The 24,825-nt window shown below is 34.8% G+C and overlaps 1 protein-coding gene across 1 annotated transcript; it reads left to right on the top strand.

The window, feature by feature from the left end:
* The first annotated feature begins 7,250 nt into the window (after positions 1–7,250).
* LOC150092164 (uncharacterized) lies at positions 7,251–24,286 on the top strand. Its single transcript, XM_090415249.1, has 2 exons — positions 7,251–7,271; positions 23,765–24,286. Exons 1-2 carry the CDS (start codon positions 7,251–7,253, stop codon positions 24,284–24,286), a joined length of 543 nt encoding a protein of 180 aa, XP_090271375.1.
* Positions 24,287–24,825: the final 539 nt, after the last annotated feature.

Below are 24,825 nucleotides of genomic sequence, written 5' to 3'. Positions count from 1 at the left end.
CATCATACTTGCATTACAGTAGTCAACACTAACACTCAAAAACTCGAATCAGTTCATTCAATACGCATTATTGCGTAGCTACCGATCAATCTTTTTTTTGCATTTTTTAAATAAATAATTCAGTTGAATTTTTTAAATAAAATTTTTTTTTAATTTATTTAAAAAATATTTTAAAAAAAAGGTTGAATTTTGTATTTAAAAAATAATTTATTTTATTATTTATGAATTTTGTATTTAAAAAATTTATTTTTTAAATACAAAATTCATAAATAACAAAATTTAAATTCTTCCTACACCCTTTTAAAATTAGAATGTAAATACTATTTATTTAAAAAACAAAGGTTGAATTTATTTTATTTGTAAATAAATTTAACCTTTGTTTTTTTAAATAAATAGTATTTACATTCTAATTTTAAAAGGGTGTAGGAAGAATTTATTTGCAAATACATTAAAAAATGATTACGAATTAGCATATATTATACAATACATTTTAATTAAAGTGGTTTTTATTAAAATATTTATTTATTTAATAAATATGTTTTTTATTTATGCGAATTTGTGATTCGGCCTCTGAATTGCCTGCAGTAGATAGAACGGTATATAGTTCTCTGGAAACGAGCTATTCTTATAATTAATTTTTTTTGTTAGAATTTAATTACCAACAAAGTAAACAGTATTACAATGTACAGTATGATTTATTACAAGTGCTCATTTATTTATAAAATCCAGTAGAGAATGCTTTATATTTTATTTGATAAAATGATACTATATAATGATCATAAGACAATTTGTTTTATTTTATATCTCTAATTTTAATCCTTAACTGTAGAAACATAAATATACGCTATAATCTCCCCTCCAACCCCCCCCACCCCACGCACGAGCCAAAACTTTATGCCCACCGAACCTGTTTCTGACCAACATGCCGAAACAATCCTCATTCGCCCTGGTTATGGAGATTATTCTCTCTTGGCACCGCTGGGTCATGTCATCTCCTTTGAATACAACTTGGCTGCTCATTCTTACGTGCGAATTGCTTCGGAGCAGGTTTGGTACTAAATGGCGACAATGTGAGTCAAAGGTTCGAAAAGCATTCCCCTGATCTGAATCCTATCGAATATTTGTAGGATCATGAGGAACGCACCACCTGCCGGATTCGCTCGAAAGGCGTTATTGTGTCTAGATGGTCCCGAATATCTGAGGAGAGTTTCCATCGTCTATATATATATACATCATCCATTGTCGATCTACTGTTGGATGAAGGCCTTTCCAAGATTACTCCAAAGCTGTTTGCCCATTGATGTCCTTTCCCATGTCACTCCTACAAATTTGATGATATCATCAATTCACCGTGATTTAGGTCGGCGTCGCGGTCATTTTTCCTCTCTGGAATCCAATCCAGTACTTCTTTTGTTCATTGTCGATTTTGTCTTCGAGCAATATGTCCAGCCAATTGCCACTTCAGATGTTTCACTCTCCCTATGACGTCAGAGATTTTGGTTAGGTTTCTTATCCACGTATTCCTTTTGTGATCCAGTCTTGTGATACCAAGCATACTTCTTTCCATACTAATTTGTGCTGTTCTTAATTTCTGAATTCCTCCGCATATAGTATCTATGTTTCACTCCACATGTCAATATAGGAAGAATACGCAGGCTAAAAACGTTTCTCTTCAAACATAATGGTAGTTGGCTTTTGAATATTGAATGTAATTTTCCAAATGCTTTCCACACAAGCATCGGGTGTCTATTTAATTTCATCCATGATATTTTGTTCCATTGATATCTGTTGTCCTAAATATATGTAATGATCTACTTGTTTAATTTCCTCTTTATTGTTTTTTGTTATTTCTGTTTGGACCAAGCTATTGGCCATAACTTGGGTCTTCTTCAGGTTTATCTTTAGGCCTGCTGTTTTGCTAGCAATTTGGAGATCTTGGATACGTGTCTGTAATTCATTCGCATTTCAAGTAAAGATAACTATGTCATCTGAAAAGCGTAAATGACTTAAAAATCTTCCATTTATCTCCAGACCTTTCCTTTCAAAACGAAGAAGTTGGAATATTCCTTCTAGGAACGCTATGAATAATTTTGAAGATATTGTGTCACCTTGCCTTACACCTTCTGTATTTCCACAGTAGAGATGCTTCCATTGAAATGAATTTCTGCTGCGGCATTGATGTATGCTCATTTGATAGTCCTGACGTATGGCTCCTCCACTTGTTGGTTTCGTAATGCTTTAAACATTGCACAAATTCTTACTGAATCAAAGGCTTTCTCATAATCAATAAAACCAAGACATAATGGTAACTGATATTCATTATACCGTTCAATAATCTGTTGTACAACTTGAATATGGCCATGTAATATATATATTAAAATAAAAATTAAACAGTTTTAATTTCTCTTAGAGAAATAATATTAATATTCCGTAAAAAAATTAAAAAAAAATAGATAATAAAAACTATATATATATATATATATATGTAATAAATTTTTTAACTTGGGGATATTGTATATTAGGATAACCAAGTTATTTTATAAACTTGATTATTTTAACTCCTAATCCCAAGTATGCAAACAGTTAAGTTTGCACCTGAAACAAAGTTCAAGTCTAAAGATGGTACAACACCAGGGCAACTCATTGTAAAAGTGGTTAAAGCTCTGATCACTATTCTTAATATTTTCCCATAATGTAAAGCACATCTCACTGGAAGATGTATGCTGCAATGCATTATGGGTGGGGTCACTACAAAGACCGGTTTCAATCTTTTTTGACGTCTCCTCAGTGAGTAGCTAGATCCTAAATATATATACCAAGGTTATATTCATAGTATTTTCCTATAATGTAAAGCACATCTCATTAGAAGATGTATACTGCAATGCATTATGGGTGGGGTCACTACCCAGACCGTTTTCAACCTTTTTTGAGATCTCTTCAGTGAGTAGCTAGATCCTAAATATACCAAGGTTATATAGTAATGTCGATGTTCTTAAAAGAACTGGGCGATGGACTGAGTCCTTGACTCTTTATCCCGTCATCTGAATGAAGAACATCTGTGTGGATGGAGTGTTATGGAGCTAAAGGCTCTAGTCATGGCTGGATAACGGCAATAGCCGAGCCTCAGTTAAAACTTCATTGGCTACAGCATTGTCATTCGTTACCCTGGAAGTCCTAAAAAGGACTCTCCACTCTATAAATAGCCGAGCCTCAGTTAAAACTTCATTGGTACAGCATTGTCATTTGTTACCCTGGAAATCCTAAAAATGACTCTCCACTCTATATATATATGTTATATGTTACCCTGGAAGTCCTAAAAATGACTCTCCACTCCCTATATCTATATAGTAATCCTTATCCTTATAAGGACTGGCTTAAAGGGGCGAAGAGAATGCTTTTCATCTTCCCCGTTATCTGTAGAGGACAGTGTATGGATAAGGTGTTATTGCGCTATTAAATTAATTAAAGCTCTGATCCTGGCAGGAGGGTAACAACAATAGCCGAACCTCAGTTAGAACTTCATTGGCTACAGCATTGCAATCCATTACCCTCCAAGGGTATTGGATTGAATGAATCAATCACCATTTGACGGTCGATTGATTCACCGACCACAATATAGTAATAGTCCTTATAAGGACTGGCTTAAAGGGGCGAAGCAAGAATGCTTTTCATCTTCCCCGTTATCTGTAGAGGACAGTGTAGGGATAAGGTGTTATGAGCAATTAAAGCTCTGATCATGGCAGGAGGGTAACAGCAATAGCCGAGCCTCAGTTAGAACTTCATTGGCTACAGCATTGCCATCCATTACCCTCCAAGAGTATATATTGGATTGAACGAATCAATCACCGCATCTCCAGACCAATAAATATAGTAATATAGTAATACGGAGCCTTATCAACTTTAGCTATAGAAGTTGCAACAAGGTGTTTTTATTTTTAATAAAAATCTCTGTAGGAAATATAGATATAATAAATTTTTTAACTTGGGGATATTGTATATTAGGATAACCAAGTTATTTTATAAACTTAGTTATTTTAACTCCTAATAGGGTCTAGCTACTCACTGAGGAGACCTCAAAAAAAAAGGTGAAACCGGTCTGGGTAGTGACCCCACCCATAATGCATTGCAGTATACATCTTCTAGTGAGATGTGCTTTACATTATGGGAAAATACTAAGAATAGTGATCAGAGCTTTAACCACCTATACAATGAGTTGCCCTGATGTTGTACCATCTTTAGACTTGAACTTTGTTTCAGGCGCAAACTTAATTGCTTGCATACTTGGGATTAGGAGTTGAAATAACCAAGTTTATAAAATAACTTGGTTATGCTAATATATATATATAAATTTAAAAAAATAGATAATAAAAATAGATAATAAAAACATAGAATAAAAGCCTTTTGGCTTTTATTCTATGTTATAAAAACTATTCTGTTTTTATTAAGAATTAAGGACTATTCTGTCCTTTCTAAATGCTATTCGTAAAATATAACAAAGCCCTGTATAAACAATCCAATCAATCAATCTACAGCGCAATAAAGCTCTGGGCGATTGTTATTACACTTTGAACAATAGTATCACATTTCATTGTTTCATTGCCATCAATACGCAGACATTCAAGCGACACTCAAAGACTGATGCCTTACACTTCAGGACGCATATCTATCTGGACCAAAGAAAGGAAAAACCACAGTAACGAATCATTCCCGCTAACTTACTGGTACGTTAAACGTTAATATTTTTTTTTGCTAAAGTCTTTCTTTGTTAACGATAACGAACTTATTTGAATTAGTAATTTGAGACTAGAGAATATGAAGGTATTATTGCATCAGTGCTGTGGACATTACGGGAAATAGCAATTCATTTTGCAATAATGCATATAATCACTTAGTTGAATTAATGTTCAATCTATAAAAATAAATGTTAATCTTAAATCTATTATAAAATAATGTTGACATTATAAAAATAATGTCAACATTTTAATTGATTTAAGAAAATTCATTATATATAATAGGCTGTTTATAACTGTTATACTGTAATAATTCAATGTAACAATAATAATAATAATGCATACACTTTGCATTTTTATTTCCATCGCTAACCAAAATAACTCAGCTACTTTCGTGTTTTCTCGTCACTAGATGGCGAGATTGTAAATCATTACGGGAAGTCGTGATTTGCACAGGTATGCAAAAACAATGGCATAATGGTAACTGATAGACAATGGCATAATTGTAACTGGTCGCTAGAGTTAGCATTTGAAATACACAGAGCTGTTGTCATTTCATCTCTTTTTTCTAAATTTGTTTTAATTACAAATTACTAGATTCTAATTATTTTATGAAATAGACTTTTAGTTTCCTTTTTTTTCGAAATACATAAATGCAATTATATTTTATTTTGTACATATTTATATTTATAAATTAAATGACGTAGAAGTTCATCCTAATGAGAATGAGAATTTGTAGTTAAAAATTTCGGAACTGCATAACGCATAACGATACTGTTTATTTCATTTCATTTCCTATGTTGTGGATTGAACGCCAGTGAGCCCTTTTTATGGGGAAGTACCACCTGAACCCTCCCCCCCATTTTTATCCGGGCTCGGGACCTGCATAAGGTGACAACAAAGGGAAGAACGGCTTTGTTCTTCCCTCTAATTTTGTTCATGATATCTTCTTGAAGACGGTTGGGCTTGTAGATACTTGTAGTTTTGGTGACTGCTGCCAGTGATATGTTGATTTAATTAGTGAGGTTTTCTATTGCTTTGTCAATCTCTTCTTTTGATTTTATGCTGTGTACTGGACCAATATATTCGGGCAATACTTTTGATAATCTTTCCCAAGCTATGAAATAATGAAGGAGAGATAATTGTTCTTGATTGCCTAATTTAAATAAGATAGGATTGTGATTGGAGGACAGAGGAGGAGGAGGATTTTCCATAGTTTAAGTAAGCGACTTGCCTGCTGAACAGCAACTTCTTCCCACAAACACTAGAGTAAAATTACCTAGACAATTCCAGACCGACGATACCATTCGGTAAGTTCACACCATAATCACAGTTCATCGCTTACGAGTATCACTGAAATCCACTCTACATTCTCCAATCCTTTCGGAACGTATAACGCATAACGCTACTGTCAGGATGGGTGAAGCACAAGTGCTTTTCATATTCTCCTTTGTCTGTAATGGAAGTTATTTGGAAAAGGGAGTTTTGTGAGCAATTAAGCTCACCCTCTGGGGGGGGGGCAATTGTATTAGGTATCATCAGTTGGGAGTAGAATAGTCTTCGGTATTTTATATTTGTAGTAATCTGTTTCATTGTAATTGACAGCTTGTACTATCAGTGGGTTGGGGGGGGGGGGGGGTGGGGGGGGGGGGGGGTGGGGGGGGGGGGGGGTGGGGGGGGGGGGGGGTGGGGGGGGGGGGGGGTGGGGGGGGGGGGGGGTGGGGGGGGGGGGGGGTGGGGGGGGGGGGGGGTGGGGGGGGGGGGGGGTGGGGGGGGGGGGGGGTGGGGGGGGGGGGGGGTGGGGGGGGGGGGGGGTGGGGGGGGGGGGGGGTGGGGGGGGGGGGGGGTGGGGGGGGGGGGGGGTGGGGGGGGGGGGGGGTGGGGGGGGGGGGGGGTGGGGGGGGGGGGGGGTGGGGGGGGGGGGGGGTGGGGGGGGGGGGGGGTGGGGGGGGGGGGGGGTGGGGGGGGGGGGGGGTGGGGGGGGGGGGGGGTGGGGGGGGGGGGGGGTGGGGGGGGGGGGGGGTGGGGGGGGGGGGGGGTGGGGGGGGGGGGGGGTGGGGGGGGGGGGGGGTGGGGGGGGGGGGGGGTGGGGGGGGGGGGGGGTGGGGGGGGGGGGGGGTGGGTATTTGCGAATTTCATTTCAGAACTGTGCCTGTTGGACCGATTAAAAAGTGAATCATCTCGGAAAGTCCATTGTAAATATTGAGTTGGGAGAGTCCTGGGCTGTTCTTTGCTTTCATTATCTGACTGGCAAATTGAATTTCTTTCTCAGTGAAGCAAACGGAAACTAGCCGTAGTTGTAATTATAATTCCAGACCTGCAAAGGCAACGTTTGTGACGGGGGGGGGTGTATAAAGCTGGGAGAGAATGATGGAGGAGATAGATCGATTTCCAGATGTTCAGTTTCTGTAAAACGCCATCTCATCTTGTCTCTTATTTGAATCTTTCGCTGGATGTAAACAGCATCTGCTCCGAATAATCAAGCCAAGCCTTTTTTTTCCCCCTTCTTACAGAAATAAGATGCCGTACAAACCCGATCAGGTATATAACTGCGGTCACGTGGAAGACAAGAAGATATGAAATTAAGTTGCTCGGAACAGCAGTTTTTGTTTTCTTTTTTTAACCTGTATAGTCTCTAAAAACTCTTGAAAACAAATTTATTTTATTCTGTTTATCCAGGTATTTAATTTCACGTTCTAAATTAAAAGTATCTTGAGTCAGTTAATGAAAACACGCCAAGTTTTGGAAAACTTTTCCAAGCTGACTAACTCTTAAGAACTCTTCAACATCGCTTCTGGTTACTCATCAGAAAAGCAAAGCACAGACAACCATCCACTCTTTTTCTTTGCTACTGTTCAATAAAATTCTCTCCCTGTTTATAGCTACTCTTTCTCATCTATTTATTTCTCACACTTTCCTTTCCCATATTTCTCAACTCTGATCGATACTTGCATATCTGTGATTTTCCTTTTCGTTCTATTCATCGGAGAACGAACAGTAAATTACCTGTCTTTATAATAGATCTTTTAAAATATTCTCCTTGAATTCATCTACTTTTATCCTACCTTTTCTCTTTCTGGAATAATAATAATTCGTACTTATATAAAAAATGAAAGTATTTATTCTTCTTTAATTGGAATATCAGATTTAACTGAGATTAATTAACTGTAGTCGACAGACTTTGTTTATGGGTTTTAGTGATTTTGGAAGTCCGCCCCAATCAGTTATGCAGCGAAAGATTTTTGTCCAACAGATTTCTCTTTCTCACCTTTCTTTTTTGAACATCTTCATCAACTCAGTCACCAAGCCAATGCGACATTTCTTCTTCGCGTACAAAACTAAATTTGATCCTAGTTTCTGAAGTTCGTATCCCTTCTTTCACAACTTCATTCCGTCTTGAATAACTTTATTTATCAGCGGAAGGTAAGTTAACCGATATCATGTCGATGTAATAGAGGTATACATCCCGCAAAAGATACAAACCCGCCATAGAACACATGAAATTAAACAGATATAATATCATGGCCTCGTAAGCCTTAATTGTTCCTGCCGTAATAATTCTTTTTCTATTTTCTGGCTTTTGTTTCTTTATCTTTACTTTGCCTAGTCTCTCTCTCTCTCTCTCTCTCTCTCTCTCTCTCTCTCTCTCTCTCTCTCTCTCTCTCTCTCTCTCTCTCTCTCTTCCCCGGTGGAAGGAGAATCAGTTCTCAGATAGAATGAAGTGGGTTCGAACACAGTCAAGACTCGAAGAACTCGAACAATCCTTCCTTCAGGAAACTCGGATTCCCTTCTAAATAAGCAAAATAGAATCAGAGACTCAAATGATATATTTTTGCCTTAGTTTCCTGCACGAAATGCCTAACGATCAACAACCCTGTTTTCCCCCCTTCTTTATTTATATAAAATATCTATTTTTCTAATACTTAGAATGATTTTTTTATTCGTGCTATTCTAAACTATCCATCTCTCTCTATGGTGTGTGTGTGTGTGTGTGTGTGTGTGTGTGTGTGTGTGTGTGTGTGTGTGTGTTTGTGTGTGTGTGTGCGCGCGCGCGCGCGTATATCATGTAGCGATACATTTTTCGGTCCTGCTATTTCCGATAACCAGAACTTTACTAATGACCCTCTGGACTAGGGCGTAATAAAAAAAAAAAAACTTCCAAATTTTAAAGCCATTAGCAGTATGAGTAAGTTGTGCGAGGTCATCAAGGTTATTAGAGCTATCGGATCCAAGTTCCATCTGCATATTTTCATAATTATCGTCTTGATTTCAGTCCAGAGCCTTAGCAGCAAATGTGCATCTCTAAGCAGAATTGATACAACATCTAGGAACCATTAGTATCAAAAACACCTGCCTCACCATCATAGTTCATTCTGTCTTTTGTCTTGGGAAATTAGCTCGCTAATTTCTATACATTTCTTTTTTTTCCTAGTGGGTTTTTGCAAACCTCCAAAGGTTTACAAATAAAAAAGTACAAAAAAAGGCTTAGTGGACTTTTTTTTTTTTCTTCGTTTGCATCTAAATGAGAAAGTTATAAAAAAGAGCAGTGTTGGAAAAGGAGAACAACTAATCGAAGTCAATCAGCTGAAAATAATAAACAAAAAAAAAAAAAAAAAACTTCGAGTCCACTCCTGTATGAGATGATTCAATAATAACAATCCGGAAAATAATATCTCCCATCATTACTGCATTTGTCCCCGTGAACAGCTTTTTTCTATTGAATTTTTCATTATAATTTATAATACAGTCTTCAATATTCAGGATATTCAATTGCATTTTGCCATTGATAACTGAAAAGTGTAACTGGCTTTGAATACTATGCGTGTTTTAGTGATATCTTCACTTGATCATCACAGAAACGTGGTTAGATAAAAGATACATTTCGATAGATTAAAAAATTTATCTCCCTCTATTAGCAAATGAAATAAGCTTTGATGCTTGTTTCACCTGCTAATACTAACGATTTGAAATAATCATACTTGCAAAACAGTTGCTATTATAATTCTAATATAGAAGTGTTCTAGCGGGTAATAAATGATACGAATGGTTGGAAAAGGCATTTAATTAAAAAGAGATCGTCAGGTAATCTATGTATATATTTTGCAGGTGTACTTTTCTCATTTTCTTTTGATATCAATGATTACAATTATAATCAATATTGGAAAATATTTTTAATCATACTAAATTTATTTCTAGAAGGCTGTAGAAGATGTAAACGTAAGACAAAGTTCATATTGTTATGTTATGTAGAAAGCTTTCATGCATTAAAATGAGCTCCAATTATCCGACATCTAAAATCGGATTAGCGAGATCCACAATGTCGACTCATAATAATTTTCTTTTTCAAATTTTATGAAGAAAGGGAAACTTGCTTGTTGTACTATTCTCTTATCTAGAAAGTTTTCAGATTAAAAGTAAAAAAAAGAGTCTCAATTATCCGACATATCTATAATCGGATTAACGAGATTCTCCATGTCTTCAACTGATAATACGAATGCAAGAAAACTTATTTGTTATAAACTTGCTTGTTATGTTATCATTTTTTATGTAGAAAGCATTCAAACATTAAAAAGTCCCAGTTATCCGCCATATGTATATAATCGGATTAACGGGACTGTCGGTTCTTAGACTCATAATAATGTTTTTATCGGATACACGAAAACTTGTCATAAACTTACTTTTTTTATACTACTCTGTTATTTAGAAAACTTTGAGGCATTAAAAACGAGTCCCGATTATCCGACTATATGGAATCGGTTTAACGGGACTTGCGATGTCTTCGATTCATAAAATGTTTTTTTACGAATGCAGGTAAACTTATTTGTTATTAACTTACTTGTTCTAATCTGTTATGCAGAAAGCTCTCAGAAATTAAAAAACCAAGTCGCGCTTATCCGACGCATCTAGAATCGGATTAACGAGACAGTATCTTCGACTCATAACATTTTTTTACGAATACGTGAACACTTGTTGTATTCTAGTTGTATTCTGTTATGTAAAAAAAAGATTTGACATTCAAAATTGAGTCTCGATCATCCGACATATCCAGAATCGGATTAACGAGCGTCTCGATTTTTCTATTCATAATAATATTTTTTTACGAATGCAAGAAAAACGTAAACTGCACTGCAGTAATGCGCCATTGCTACAAATATGCATTTTTAATGGCTTGTTTATGATCTCAATGGATCGGCTGACTTTATTTCACGATTGCTCCGGTTCATCGAAATGTGACCATAACTTTGTTTTTCTACGATTAATCTAATGGGTTAACATACAAGGAATTCCTGTACGAATAGTTTCGTTGTCTAGCCAATTATGTTCAGGCAAAGAATGGTACATTACTGAAGTATTACATTATTATAAATATCTTAGGAATGTAAACAATGATTTGTGTTTGCAGTCAGTAAGATGGTGAACTGTTTATTTCATAATTGTTGCAAATATTGTCAAACGATTTTAATAACTGAAATGGTTGTACGCTGCCATTGGCAAATGTTATCATATTATTGTAGCAGTTACAAAGAGTGATTTTAATTACTGGTCAAACACACGCATGTGAGCAAATCACAGCCAAGGAATGTAACAATACCAAGGAAAATTCCACGAAATCTGAAATCCAAATGTAGAGCGGATTATTTATCATTATTATATTATAGAATGTATGCAAGTTATTTCTCTTAAGGAATTAAAGAATCATATAATCCGTTCAAGCTAAAGAAGAGAGTTTTGCAAGATTGTTTTAAATACACCATAATTAAACAAGCATAATCCAACCTTATATTTCATCTTTGTTTCAAAAATAGGTTTGTGAACGAGAGAGTTAGGTGGATTCATTCAATCCAACACCCTTGGAGGGTAATGGATGGCAATGCTGTAGCTAATGAAGTTCTAACTGAGGCTCGGCTATATATTGCTGTTACCCTCCTGCCATGATCAGAGCTTTAATTGCTCAATAACTCCCTATCCTACACTGTCCGATACAGATAACGGGGAAGATGAAAAGCATTCTTGCTTCGCCCCTTTAAGCCAGTCCTTATAAGGACTAAGGAAATAGGTTTGTGTCATTGTTGCCTAATAGTCAGGCAAATTAATATTTCCACGTAATTTTGTGTAAAGATAATTGAAAGTTAAAACAAATTAAGCAGACGTAGCGAATTATAACGTTTTAGTTTGTTGTTTGAGCATCCATAAAAGAGGACTTGGCTGTTATGGTAATCTATGTAGTAGCCGTAATGTCTGAGTTTGTTTGACTTTGTTTTGTAATTAATATTTATCACAGAATTTTTAGAAATATTCTTGGTAAATTGCCAGAGTCTGTATCTGCTTATAAATGTATATATGTAAATATGGATGTTTATTGTTTATTAAGAAATGTATTATTTTTCTTTTGGGCGCAAGCTACCCTCTTTCTCTGACAAAAATCAGCGAAAATGAGAGAGAGCGAAAGAATTGTTTGTTACATAAATGCAACGCATATACTTGACAAAAGAAATAATGCTAGCGAGATGTGTATACGGTAAAAATTCAGCCCACAATATAGATTATTATAACTTCTCATATTCAGTCGCTATGCCACGAAAAGGACCATGAATTTATTTTAATATACATTCAGTGAACAATTTATTAGAGATATCTGTATCATTCGTGGAATCCATTGCTTAGAATCATATACCAAGGATTGCTTGTTTGCGCATGTGCAGTTAAACGCGATAAATGGACTACACTATGACTCAAGTGACATTTCTTCATACTTTATCTCTCTGCTAAGTTAGTTCTGGAACCTCCGTAGCTCAATTATATAGAAATCGTTTGATTGAAAGTTGAGCTGGGATCCCTCACAGGATCCCAGCTCAACTGAGAATCTGTGGGATGATGTGGAACGAGTTTATGAAAAAAATTCGTTCCCGTGCAATCTGAGACTACGGAGAAATTTGATGAGGGCATTACAACAAAATGTTTTCAATTTTCGGAGTGTTATAAAGGCTCGTGTGCTTATAGGTAGTGTGCCTAATAAACTGGCCAGTGAGTGTATACGTCGTGTGCATAATATTATCACTGTTACGATCCTCGGACGCGAAAGGTTCAACTAATCCTTTATTCTATTAACGACTCCATTCCCAACCAGTAATATTATGTAAACATGCGTCTGATATTCGCAATATTTAGGGATCTGAAAAATGGTTTGAATTCAGAGGGTATAAGTGCTTTATTTGGATAAAAACAAATGTGTTCTGCAGTTCAATTTTTTTTTCTTTGTTGGTATGTGACTACCACCAACGAAAGATTGTAAACATATAATAGTAGTATCATGAGGGAAACTACCCTTTATAGACTAAGCATTGATTTTTTTTCAAGCGAGTTCAGGTCTCCAATAATCACACCGGATGATAAAATTCATCTCCCACCTAATGACATTCACAAATATCCACGAACATTGCGACTTTCGATCCCATGGCTGTTGACTGGGGGAGCGAACCCACCATTAGGCCAACTTGAAGGCAAATACATCTCGACACGTTTAACTATCGAAAGTGTAAATTTGCGATGTCATTAAGGCATCTACTAGAACATCTTATAGACCAGAATTTATCCTTATATACACTTTTCTAACCGATGAATCAAACCTGCATATTTATGATGGTTTAAATAAAATTGCACAAAAATAAAATTTCAAGTTAGTCTGAGAATTAATTAAATATTTTTATTCTGTATAACACGTTTAACTCACAATATTTAAATTCCTGCTGTGTATGTATATTTCAATACACATTTTGTGTTCTGCTAGAATAAAGGCCATTTCTTGTTTTGTGTAGTCTTCAAAACTGCTCATCGAAGTACTTACTAATTTTTCTTTACTGTTGTGAGATACTGCATGAAACGCATAAGCAAAGATTAGTTAAATTTGTTGAATCTACGAGTGCGTTTAAAAAAATCCTTAAGTGTAAAATAAAAAGAAAGCATTTTAAGACACTTCTAGGATACTCTTGAAAATAGTTTTTTCCCCTTTAAAGTATTTCATATTTCCACATAGCTAGGTAAAAAAAAAAAGCCAAATGTGTTGTATCAGGATTGTTTTTTTTCAATACTATTAGTACCATACCAAGGCAACTCGTAGCAGGTGAACAAAGCTCTATGCTATTCCTTTTAGAAAGGAACATCGATTTTTTGTTTGTGTTTTTTAATGTGGTATGACTCACCAACGCGATATTGTAAACAATCTTTAGTGCATTAGTACCATAGGTGCGCTAAGGATTTTTTGTCTATTTCTCAAGAACTTTTTCAAGCCACTTCAGGCCTCTAGTAAGCCGGGTAGTGGTCTCACACTAACGAAATTTATCTTCCACCTAAAGAGAATCAAAAATATTAAAGCCTAAGGCGTGGTTCGAACTCGAAGCTTGGTTGTTAGTTGAAGGGAGAGGATACGCTAACCACTCGGCTATCCAGACGGGCTATTCGAATTTAGTCAGCTCATAGTAGAGTCTCAGATGGGTGAAATAGATAAAATAGATAGATAAATGATATTTTTATATAATTATTAATAATTTGAGTTATATGATGAATCGATAGGGCTTATTCATAAGTATAACTTTAACATATTCCTAAAATCCCATAGTAATATTAATCAAAAGTTTAGTCTCTCTCTCTCTCTCTCGTGTATGTTTCTAAATTATTCCAAGCTTCAGGGGATATACTCTGATATTTTCATTTAGGGGCGTAATGACCGAGAATGTAAGTGCAGTTCCCACCATCACCTCTGCACTGTCATAATACTGGATATTCTGAGAACCGGAATAGACCTTTTAAGAAAACTTCATTACTTTTTGCTCGATTAAGCAAATAAAAAAAAAAAAAAACTTCTTAAGTAAACTCAAGATGAAGGGAAGGATTGTTTTTGTATCATCAAACTGGCGGTTGTTTGTTAAAGTATTAATTAGTTTTTAAAAGTGCACTAGTGTAACACATAATTACTACACAAAAGTTCATCTTCGGTTAACTTGTTGCATCACTCACCGCCCCACCCCTAGTGCTGTAAAAAAAAAAAAAAAAAAAAAAAAAAAAAAAAAAAAACACCTCTTGCGAAATTGAGTTTTTACAGACGACCGAGAAAGGATGAAAAGAGGAAAATCTATTTTGTTTAAAGAAAACGTAAGTATCTCTGCATAATCATAAGGTTCTTTCCTCCCTTTCAGACCTACCTTGTAGTTGATGAACGACAAGCACGAAGAGGGTGGACCAAATTGCACGCACTTCAATATTATTCCGGTCCAGTTGCGTGAAAGAGCTGCAAACTGGAACCAAAGCAAACAAAGATTTGTTTAAAGTGTGGAATGTAAAAACCTCTTCGCTAGTAGTTAATAACTAACAAACACTAAATAATAATAATAATTCTATTTATTCATAGAATATTTTTAAAACTTTTTTTTTTGTTTTCAAATCCTAAATAGGTGTGCGCATGCTTATTAAATTCCTTAATATTTTTTTGGCTTTAATAATTAAATTTAAAAATATACTGAAGTGCATTTGACACTGACAGATTCGTGTATAAAAGAAGTCGGTTATAGATTGAAGTTGTTTTTCTTCATTGGAAAAATATCATTCTTCTTTCAGGTATCAGGAGTTTCCTATGTTATTGCAGTTAAAATGTTTCATTGTATTAATAGGATATACCAAAGATGTTTTAAAACAGATAAGATTCTCCAACTGTTGCCACAAAGAAAAAAAAAAAAATCGATCGTAATAAACAATGTTATAATAATTTTTACTATATCCTTACTAATTGTTCACGTTAATACCTTTTCTGCGCATGAGCACTACCTCATTATTGTTCATTTTTGTTTAAATAACCTACGTGATTATTATATCAAGCGCCTCCTTAGCGCATTTGGAAGAACAACGGTACATTGCGCCCTTCGATTGAAATAGGCCTAAGTTCGATTCTCGTCGCGACGAGAGGAATCTTTATCTGGGCGATTTTAATCGAAGGTGAGTTAGCCTATTTCATACGGAGGTAGCAGGGTTTTTCTCTCCCGGAAACTCGGGTTTTTCATCCCGCATACAGACAAATCGGCCCTTCAGAACACACGCAATTTACAGACAAAAAATACTAGTTGTGGTAGTGGTGGAGGTGGGCGGTAGATGGCGTTGATGGAGATGATTCGTAGTAGAGGTTCGGTGTAGTTGTTGAGACAGTTGTAGGTGTCCCGCATACAGACAAATCAGCCCTTCAGAACACACGCAATTTACAGACAAAAAATACTAGTTGTGGTAGTGGAGGAGGTGGGCGGTAGATGACGTTGATGGAGATGATTCATAGTAGAGGTTCGGTGTAGTGGTTGAGACAGTTGTAGGTGTTCTCCCGCGATGAGTCTTCGGACTCCTTGGGGGTGTCACGAATAATAATAATAATTATTATATAGGTAAAGTGGATATTAGATCCACAGCATTATTTCAAAGCCGAATGTAGCATCTCTGATTCGTAAAAATAAGTTGACCAGAGAGCTTACGGGAATACACTCACCGGCATTCATCTTTGGTTAACTTCTTGCATCAAACCCCCCCCTAGTGCTGTAAAAAAAAAAAAACTATTGCCTGTCGAGTTGCCTTAGCGCGGACTACTTAGAAAACATAAACGCTGCCCATGCGTCTATATATTCGCTTTCCATTAGTCCATTTTGATATGGTTTCAATGGCCTGACAGCTGTTTCGAACTGGTTGGTTCTCCTCAGAGACCAGGCAGAAACTTTAAAAGAGCAAAAACTCTCGTTCAGTACTAAGGAACTTGAAATGTCCGAAGTGTATTTTTCGTAAGTGAACTCTCGGTCGGTGCGTAAAAGTATTTACTAAAATAAAGAGCCAAAAGGTTTCTACATTCGGCTTTGAAATAATGCTGGATCTAATATTCACTTTACTTATATAATTTTGCATCTCCGAACTGAAGTCTTTTGTCTCTTTATTTTAGTAAATAATCTACATGAAATATACTGTCTCAAAACCATTAAGAAACTCATGATTCAAATTTACTTGATATTAACAAAGCTGCTCATTCTTTAAATATTGAGATAGTTTTCGTCTAACGGATGCCAAACAGAAAAATTCTACGCTTGGTAAACAGCGAATGTTATTAAAATAACCGATGCAAGCAAGAAGTAGAAGATTTTGCAACTTGGGTATGTAATTCATTTCTAAACATTCAGATCCAGCATACAAACACATTCGCAAGCGTCTAGTCGCACCCGAAGTGAGTCATTATTGTTACTTTTAGTCTGTTTCATATTTATGAGACTCCTTTTCGTGAGAATAGTAGTGGAATTAAGTGATGTACCGTCTACGGCAAAGCTTATTGTATATACAGTAAAGCTAGCTACCTAGAGACCAATACAAAATCCAGTCTGACTTAATTTGCACATGTTTGATATTCATCACCGTTATAGGTACTGCCTTTATTAAAATTCCTATCAACTCCTTTATTGTCGACGGAGCTATTTTTGAACATTTCAGTATGCAATAAATATTTAGAAATGTTTGAGAATATTTCTATTTTCATTGGGAGTATGGAAAATGTCTTATTCTGTGAATGTATAATGGGTTTTGATTATTAAATATATTGCCACCAGTTTTACTGGAAACTAATATAAAATAAAATCTTTTAAGTGATCTTTGAAAGTGAAAAATGAATAGTTTATGTCTAAAATATATAAAATGCTAGTTTAAATAATTTCTTACTAATATGATTAATAACAGTTATTTTATTTAGCCGTTATTCTAAATAACGATTCCAATTTAATGTTTACGAATTAATTACTGGTAAAAAATCATTAATTAAATAAAAATTAAATGCAAATAAAACTTATTCTTAGTCCTTATAAGGACTGGCTTAAAGAATGCTTTTATCTTCCCCGTTATCTGTAGAGGAAAGTGTAGGGATAAGGTGTTATTGAGCTATTAAAGCTCTGATCGTGGCAGGAGGGTAACAGCAATAGCCGAGCCTCAGTTAAACTTCATTGGTACAGCATTGCCATATTTAATTTAAAGGTAAAGCCGTCTCTAAAAATTCGGACGCTCCCTAGGCCACTCATTCGTGGGCGAAAGACCGTCCATCTCAGTATTGGCTCCACTCAGTGATGGCCTTCCACCCACCACCACCACACGCTTGAGCAGAACCACTTATATTCCGAAGAAAAGCATTCACCGACAAACTCAGCGGGCCGTTCCGGAGAACGTAAGGCAAAAACCTTAAGAGAGCGAACTCAAACTGTCGAATCTCAGCGTAACAGCGTCGGTAACAGCAACAGCTGAGCCGCAGTTAAACTTCAATCACCGCATCTCACGGTCGATTGATTATTTTAAATTATTTTAAATTATTGCATTTATTTTAAATACAAGAATATTCGTAACAATAAAAGGTGTTGTTCCAAACTTTGTTATTTTGTTAAAATTATTTAATTAATTCAATTTTTAAAGAAATATTTCTCCGAAACTTTTAAATAATTTTGTATTATATATACAATTTTATAAATATTTTAGATTGCAGGAAAATAAGTCGTCAATGCCATATTTTGCAAATTTTGTTGTCTATAAATATTCAGGTAAAAAATAGATCAACAACAGACTCAATATTTATAATTAAACAAATAATAGAGAAATTAATGGAATACCATAAATCTTTTGACTTGTGCTTTATTGATTAACAAAATAATTTTATAGAATATAGTTAAAAGTAGAAGAATAAGCAACAAATGAAAGTAGAATATTTGAATGTTTCCAAATGCCCAACAGGACGAATAAAAACATAAGCAAAGAAACAAAAATAAGAATTCATAAAAGAGTACTACCGGGACTAATACATATAAAACATGGACGGACTGGTAGCAATAAATCAGTTCTATAAAGTGACGAACTTACTACAGGTCGTTTCGGTATAATAAATAAAAATAAGGCGTTCCAGCTTTCACATCATAATATTAATACTGACATCTTTACTGATCTCTCGGTAGTAAAAATATAATATCGTCTTTCACGAAAACGACGTTGTACCTTTCGGTGTTATTTATTTTTTTTAAAGTCAGTATTATCAACAACGGCATCATCACTAGCTAATGGTTATGAGTAAGTAAGAAACTTCTCACTGTGAATGAGATACAGGATGAGTTGCCATCATTCAATCTTATCTTCATTTCTGAAAATGTTCATTTCTAATGGTGGAAGATTTATACAGATTTACGAATTTATCCGAAGTTTTCCGACTGTCCTTAATATTAAAAAAAATATTAACCTATATTAAACTAAAAGTATTTTTATTTATAAAATTATAAAACAATTATATTATATATCAATTTTTATTAAACAATTTACAATTTTTTTCTAAATGTTATTCTAATATATATTTTTTGAAAACGCACCTTTTTTATTTTTTCATCTGTTAAATATTATCTTATATTGGTGATGAAACAATTACGTTATGAGAACATTTATATTTATTTATTTATATTTTCTATATATATATATATATCAATATATATATATATATTGATATATTGATATATATATATATTGATTTATTTATATTTAAAAAAAATATATATATATATATATATATATATATATATATATATATATATATATATATATTTATTTATTTATATTTTCTATATGTATATATATATATATTGATTTATTTATATTTAAAAAAAAATATATATATATATATATATTGATTTATTTATATTTAAAAATAACAATCTTATGTACAGGATTAACCGGTTTTGGTTCTCTTCAGAGAGATTATATTTATATTTAAAAATAACAATCTTATGTACAGGATTAATCGGTTTTGGTTCTCTTCAGAGAGAGATTATATTTATATTTATAAAATATAGATTTTATTTTGATTTATTTAAAAATAACAATCTTATGTACAGGTTTTGGATCTCTTCAGAGAGGTTACCTGCTCATTGATGGATCAGATAAATTACATAGGAATAACGGTTGTTATAAGATGATATTACACTTTTCATACTATTAACAGTTAAGAAAATAACAGGTGCTATAAAATAATATTACATATTTACGTGAAAGTAACAGATAATCATTATTCACACGGTTAGGCACAAAAAAAATTTTCTTCCCCTTTCTTTTTTTTGAGGGGGGGGGAATTCTGTCACTTCTTATGTTGGAAGGTGGACTGTGATGCAGTCGCCCTGCTCAGGAATTGATTCCGTGGATTCCAATCTTGATGGAAAAGGTTTAAGGCATGGTTGTCCAACCTTTTGGCTTCCTTGACCACAATGAGTGAAGAGGAATTGTCTTGGCCGCATATAAAATGTATAATATAGTTAGTGTATATAAGTAACAAAACTTCCTTTATTTTTTAAAATCTTTATTATGACCTTAAAAAAAAGAGGGCAGCATTAAACACAAAACTAGTGAGATATTTGGCCTTGTTTACGTGAGATCAGTGTCTGGTTCGATGGATGTGGTTGCAATTCGTAGTGAGCTCTTAAAGTTCTAGTCAATTTTTGATCTAACTTTACTCTTGTATGCTTCATTCTGGAATGTAGTGTTCACAAATGTACGTACTACCAAAAAGCGGTGACACTAATAGAGCGTGATGTAAAGCGAAGGATATTTTTCTCTGGGAAGATAGGGCTTATAAAATTCCAGAAAGAGACACGATCAAAATTTTTCTTTGAATTGAATATCTAATTGAAACTCTATATTCCATTTGAAAATTCGAAGGTAATATATTTATTTCGATTGAAAATGGAGTCGGAAATATACAAAAAAAAAAAATTGATAATTTTTTCTGAAATCTTGAGACCTATTCTCAAATTCCTGTATCAAAACAGAAAGAAAGACAGCATATTTTTCGCATCACATAATGTTAAAAGTTTAAGATCTTATGAGGCCGCATTACTAACAGTTCAGGACCGCACGCGGGCAGTTTTAAAGTTTAAACAGTTTTAAAGAGATAGTCAGCCGCCTCTCTCTGTGAAATTGTTGTGCTCTCTGACCTTGTGTGTGTCGAAGGTGAAAACTGTGTATTACGCAGTGGTGAAAAGTTAGTTGCAGATCGAATGATTATTTGACTCTGCATGGACAAGATTGAGATACTCCTCTTCTGTATGGAAACCGCAGGTTAAGGCTGCCTTTCCCTAGACAAACGGATTAATTGGGCGTTGACAGAGTATTCTAAGTAGATATGCTGGACTGTTCCTGATCGGTAGCAGAACAGACAATTATCTGAAATATCCAGGTTAAATTTCCGTAATATAATTGGAGTGGGTAGGGCATTGTGCTACATTATCCACTGAATATAAGCATCGGATCTAAGCTCTTGTGCGATATGGTAGGTCCCAGTGAAATATTGTTTGGTGGGATGATGCAGGATTTTTCAATGAAGCGCTTTGGTTCGACTGTTATATTAGAATATTTTATGCTGTATATTTTGTTTATGTCGCAGGGTGTAAGTTTCTACCACGCATTGTTGGTTTTTATCAGAAAGATAGGCACCGGATCTTCTGCGTCAGGAGGACTGAGACTCTCTTCCATTATGCTATCAGGCATAGCAGCATGAAAAGCAGATTTCACAGTGTGTATCTGCTCAGCCCAATTTTCGTATTCCAAGTTCACGAGTGATTTTAGAAAGTGCCAGGTGAGGCTTGGAGAGAGAGAACATCACCCAAGACCCTCACGCCTCTCGCCTGCTCCATGGAGGAAAGAAAATCTCTTTCTAAGCGATGGGGTTCCTTACCATCGTGCCCTACCATACAAGCGATCCAAGCATCGCTTGGGGCTACAAAACATTGGGGGGGGGGATCAGATTGAATCGAAAATATTTGGAAAATGTCGTTGTGTTGGCAGCTGGGGAAAATCAGCAAAGATATTCAGTTGGTAGGGGGGGGTGAAGACGTTCGGATATGTCGTTTGGAGACATCGGTCTAAAAAGCGAAAAGAAAACTAAGCGTTTCTTTTTTTTCGTGTCTTAACATTCTCTCGCATTCTTTTCTTCAAATAATTTCTCTCACATCCTCTGATTTTTTTACTGACCTCTTAACAAAGTAACCGAACTGTGACCATAGACGACAGTTCGGGTCACCCACAACCTTTCCCTTTTCTCCGGTTAAGAGGTAAAACGAAACACTGCTTTTAATAGCTTCTAGATGTGGAGAACAATATAGGGAAGGGATACAAAGTGGGAGGTTCGCGGAATTGTTTTTCTAAAAATGATTCCAAGCCTTTCTGCAAAAGAAAAGCATTTTTAGGAGATTAGTCTCATTTGGCCAGTCGTTCTCACAGCGTCAGTAGTTAAAATTCGCCTCTTGTTATTTGTGGTTGCATAATTGGTGTGTTAATTTCAAGAGGAATAAATCATCTGATAATTAACTTTTGTGATTTTACGTTAACTGGTTGTTAAAAAGTTAATTTTCCAAAGCCGTCAATTTCAACGATATCATCAAGGCTGTATTTAGTAAGTAAAGTTAATTATTTCGTGGTGTGGAATTGTTCTTGTTGTATTTCCGATCCTATTAGTAATGTTTTTCTGAGATATAAAAGGCTCAGCGACTTCAAGTAATTCAAACTGATTGCATATAATTTATAATAGATTTATGTTCGCTTTTTAATGAATTAATTGCGCAACTCGTTAAAAATAAACTTAGAGGAATGAAATTAACGGAGATTAAAGTTATTTGATCGTTACGATGACGATGATTGATATTTACAATTTTATTTTAAATATTACTGCCGTAAAAATATCTAATAATATTATAATAATATTCAGCTTTATATTATATTTTGATTTAATTATCATAAAAAATTAAAATACTATTTCTACTTTGCAGTTAAACAAAAGATGCTTGGTCGTAAAAAAATTATCGGGCGCTTAATAGAAAAAGCTCAGATTCAATTAGAAATGAAAAAGAAATCGGAGTCTTTACAGAAATTCTTAAAAGAATATCCATCTTTGAGAGAATCCGTAATAAGTGAAAATGTGGTCCTTGAAGATAAGAAAATTGAGTCTTCTTTGCATGTCTACGGGAGAGACGGATAGTGTGATCAATTCTGTTCTTGGAGATGATGGAATCGTTGATAATATGTCGGATCCTGCAACCTGGCCATCTGTTATCGCAGATTCATTTAGATTGGAGGCAGTTTTAAAAGGACCAACAAAGCCAAGAACAGATATTAATTACCCTAAAGATAAAAATAACCGGCGATTTACAGTTTCAAACGTTAAAAGGAAGCTGAGAAATAGAGAGGAGATTAATAGAATATGACTTGTTTATTCACCTTTTAAAAAACGAAGTATTTTGCTTTTTTTTTGTAAACTCTTTAGTTCAACAAAAAATTTATTATTGAGGATGGTTATAATAACAATTTGAGTCAAACCGTTAAAGAACATGAAACCTCATCAATTCACTTTGAATCACGTAAAAAATGGATAGAACTCGAGAAAAGGGATATTAGTAATAAAACGTTAGATTCATATTTTCAAATCAATTTGAGTGCCGAAACTCGTCAGTGGCATAAAATCAAATGAATTCCATAATCACTGTTTAGGGAAAAGTTCAAAATGAACTAATACAGCTCATGTCTCTGGTAGTGCGAAATAAGATATTAGAAGATTTGAAGCAGGCGAAATATTATTCGCTCATTGTTGACTGTATACCAGACGTAAGCAATATTGAACAGAGGTCAATAATAATACGTTTTGTCAACATCAATCATGTGGCAGAGATTTGTGAGCACTTCCTAAATTTCATTCCGGTAGAGAAAACAACTTCATCAAAACTTACCGATGCAATTTTTATGGAACTTGAAAAGTCTGGTATTCCCATAAGTAATATGCGCGGTCAAGGTTACGACAAATGCTTCAAAGATGAAAGGCAGACATTCGGTGTTCAAAAAAGGATACTTGGTACAAATAATCGAGCGTTTTTTGTTTTTTTTTTGTTCCTTGCCATGCTCAGTCCTTGAATCTTGTCGTCAATGATGCTGCTAAATCATCTCATATGACTGTTTCATTTTTTTAGATTAATACAAGGTATCTATGTTTTTATGGATCTACAAGACGCTGGTCTATTTTAATTAAAAATGTTGCTAACTTAACTTTAAAACCATTGAGTGAAACTAGATGGGAAAGTAGAATAGAGGCGATCAAACCTTTCAGGTTTCATTTCGGTGAAATGTATGATTCCTTTTATGAAATAAGTCAAGATTCATCCTTTGATCCAATTTCTCGACATGAAGCAGAAACATGGGCAAATCAAATGAAAGATTTCCGTTTTATTTGCTGCATCGTTGTCTGGTATAATATTTTAAAGACCATTAACATAGCCAGTAAATATTCACAGGAAGAAATATTATGCATTTCTCAACTTGTTGATATATTAAAATCAACCCTAGAAACCCTAAAGAAATGTCGGTGGGACATTGCATTTGATGAATGTTTAGAAGAGGCCAAAAAAGTTGCCGTTGATCTAGAGATCCAACCATTTTTCTCCGTAAAGAATCGTATTCGTCCCAGACGAAAAACTTTTAATTCTTCCCCCTGATGAATCCCTTACTGATTTGAAGATGCAATTTAAAGTAGATTTTTATTTTTATGTCTATAACGTAGTAATCATTTCCGTAGAAGAAAGAGTTATGCAATTACATAACCACAGTAATCTATTCAGTTTTCTATATGATGTAAATAAATTAAAAAACCTTTCTAAAGATGAACTTTTAAAAAAATGTTTGGATCTACAAGCAGCACTAACAAACTCAGATGACATCAATGAGACTGATTTGGATGGCTCGGAAATGTTAGAGGAAATAACAGCACTGTCCCCTTTAATAAGATTGGACACCATTAGATATGTTGCAATTCATTTTGCTAAATGATTTTGCTCCTAATATGGCAGTTGCATTGAGAATCATGTTAACTCTCCCAATGACTGTAGCGTCGTGTGAAAGAATTTCTCTAAATTAAAACTTATAAATTATTTGAGATCAATTATGTCTCAAGAGCGACTGACAGGACTAGCAACTATCTCTATAGAGCACGATATTCTTTTAAAAAAAATCAAATTCGAAGATATACTTTGCATCT

The sequence above is a fragment of the Typopeltis vanoorti genome, unplaced genomic scaffold, assembly GCF_054136105.1.
Source record: "Typopeltis vanoorti isolate ZY-2024b unplaced genomic scaffold, IOZ_Tvanoo_1.0 HiC_scaffold_24, whole genome shotgun sequence".
NCBI lineage: Eukaryota > Metazoa > Arthropoda > Arachnida > Uropygi > Thelyphonidae > Typopeltis > Typopeltis vanoorti.
The sequence above is the reverse complement of the archived record's forward strand: the minus strand, read 5'-3'. Positions and strand labels throughout refer to the sequence as shown.

Excerpts from the sequence above, each read along its gene's own strand:
- LOC150092164 (XM_090415249.1), top strand. The coding sequence starts at position 7,251 with ATGCCGTACAAACCCGATCAG. Across the intron at positions 7,272-23,764 it reads TGCCGTACAAACCCGATCAG|ATTAATACAAGGTATCTATG; the intron begins GTATATAACTGC and ends TCATTTTTTTAG.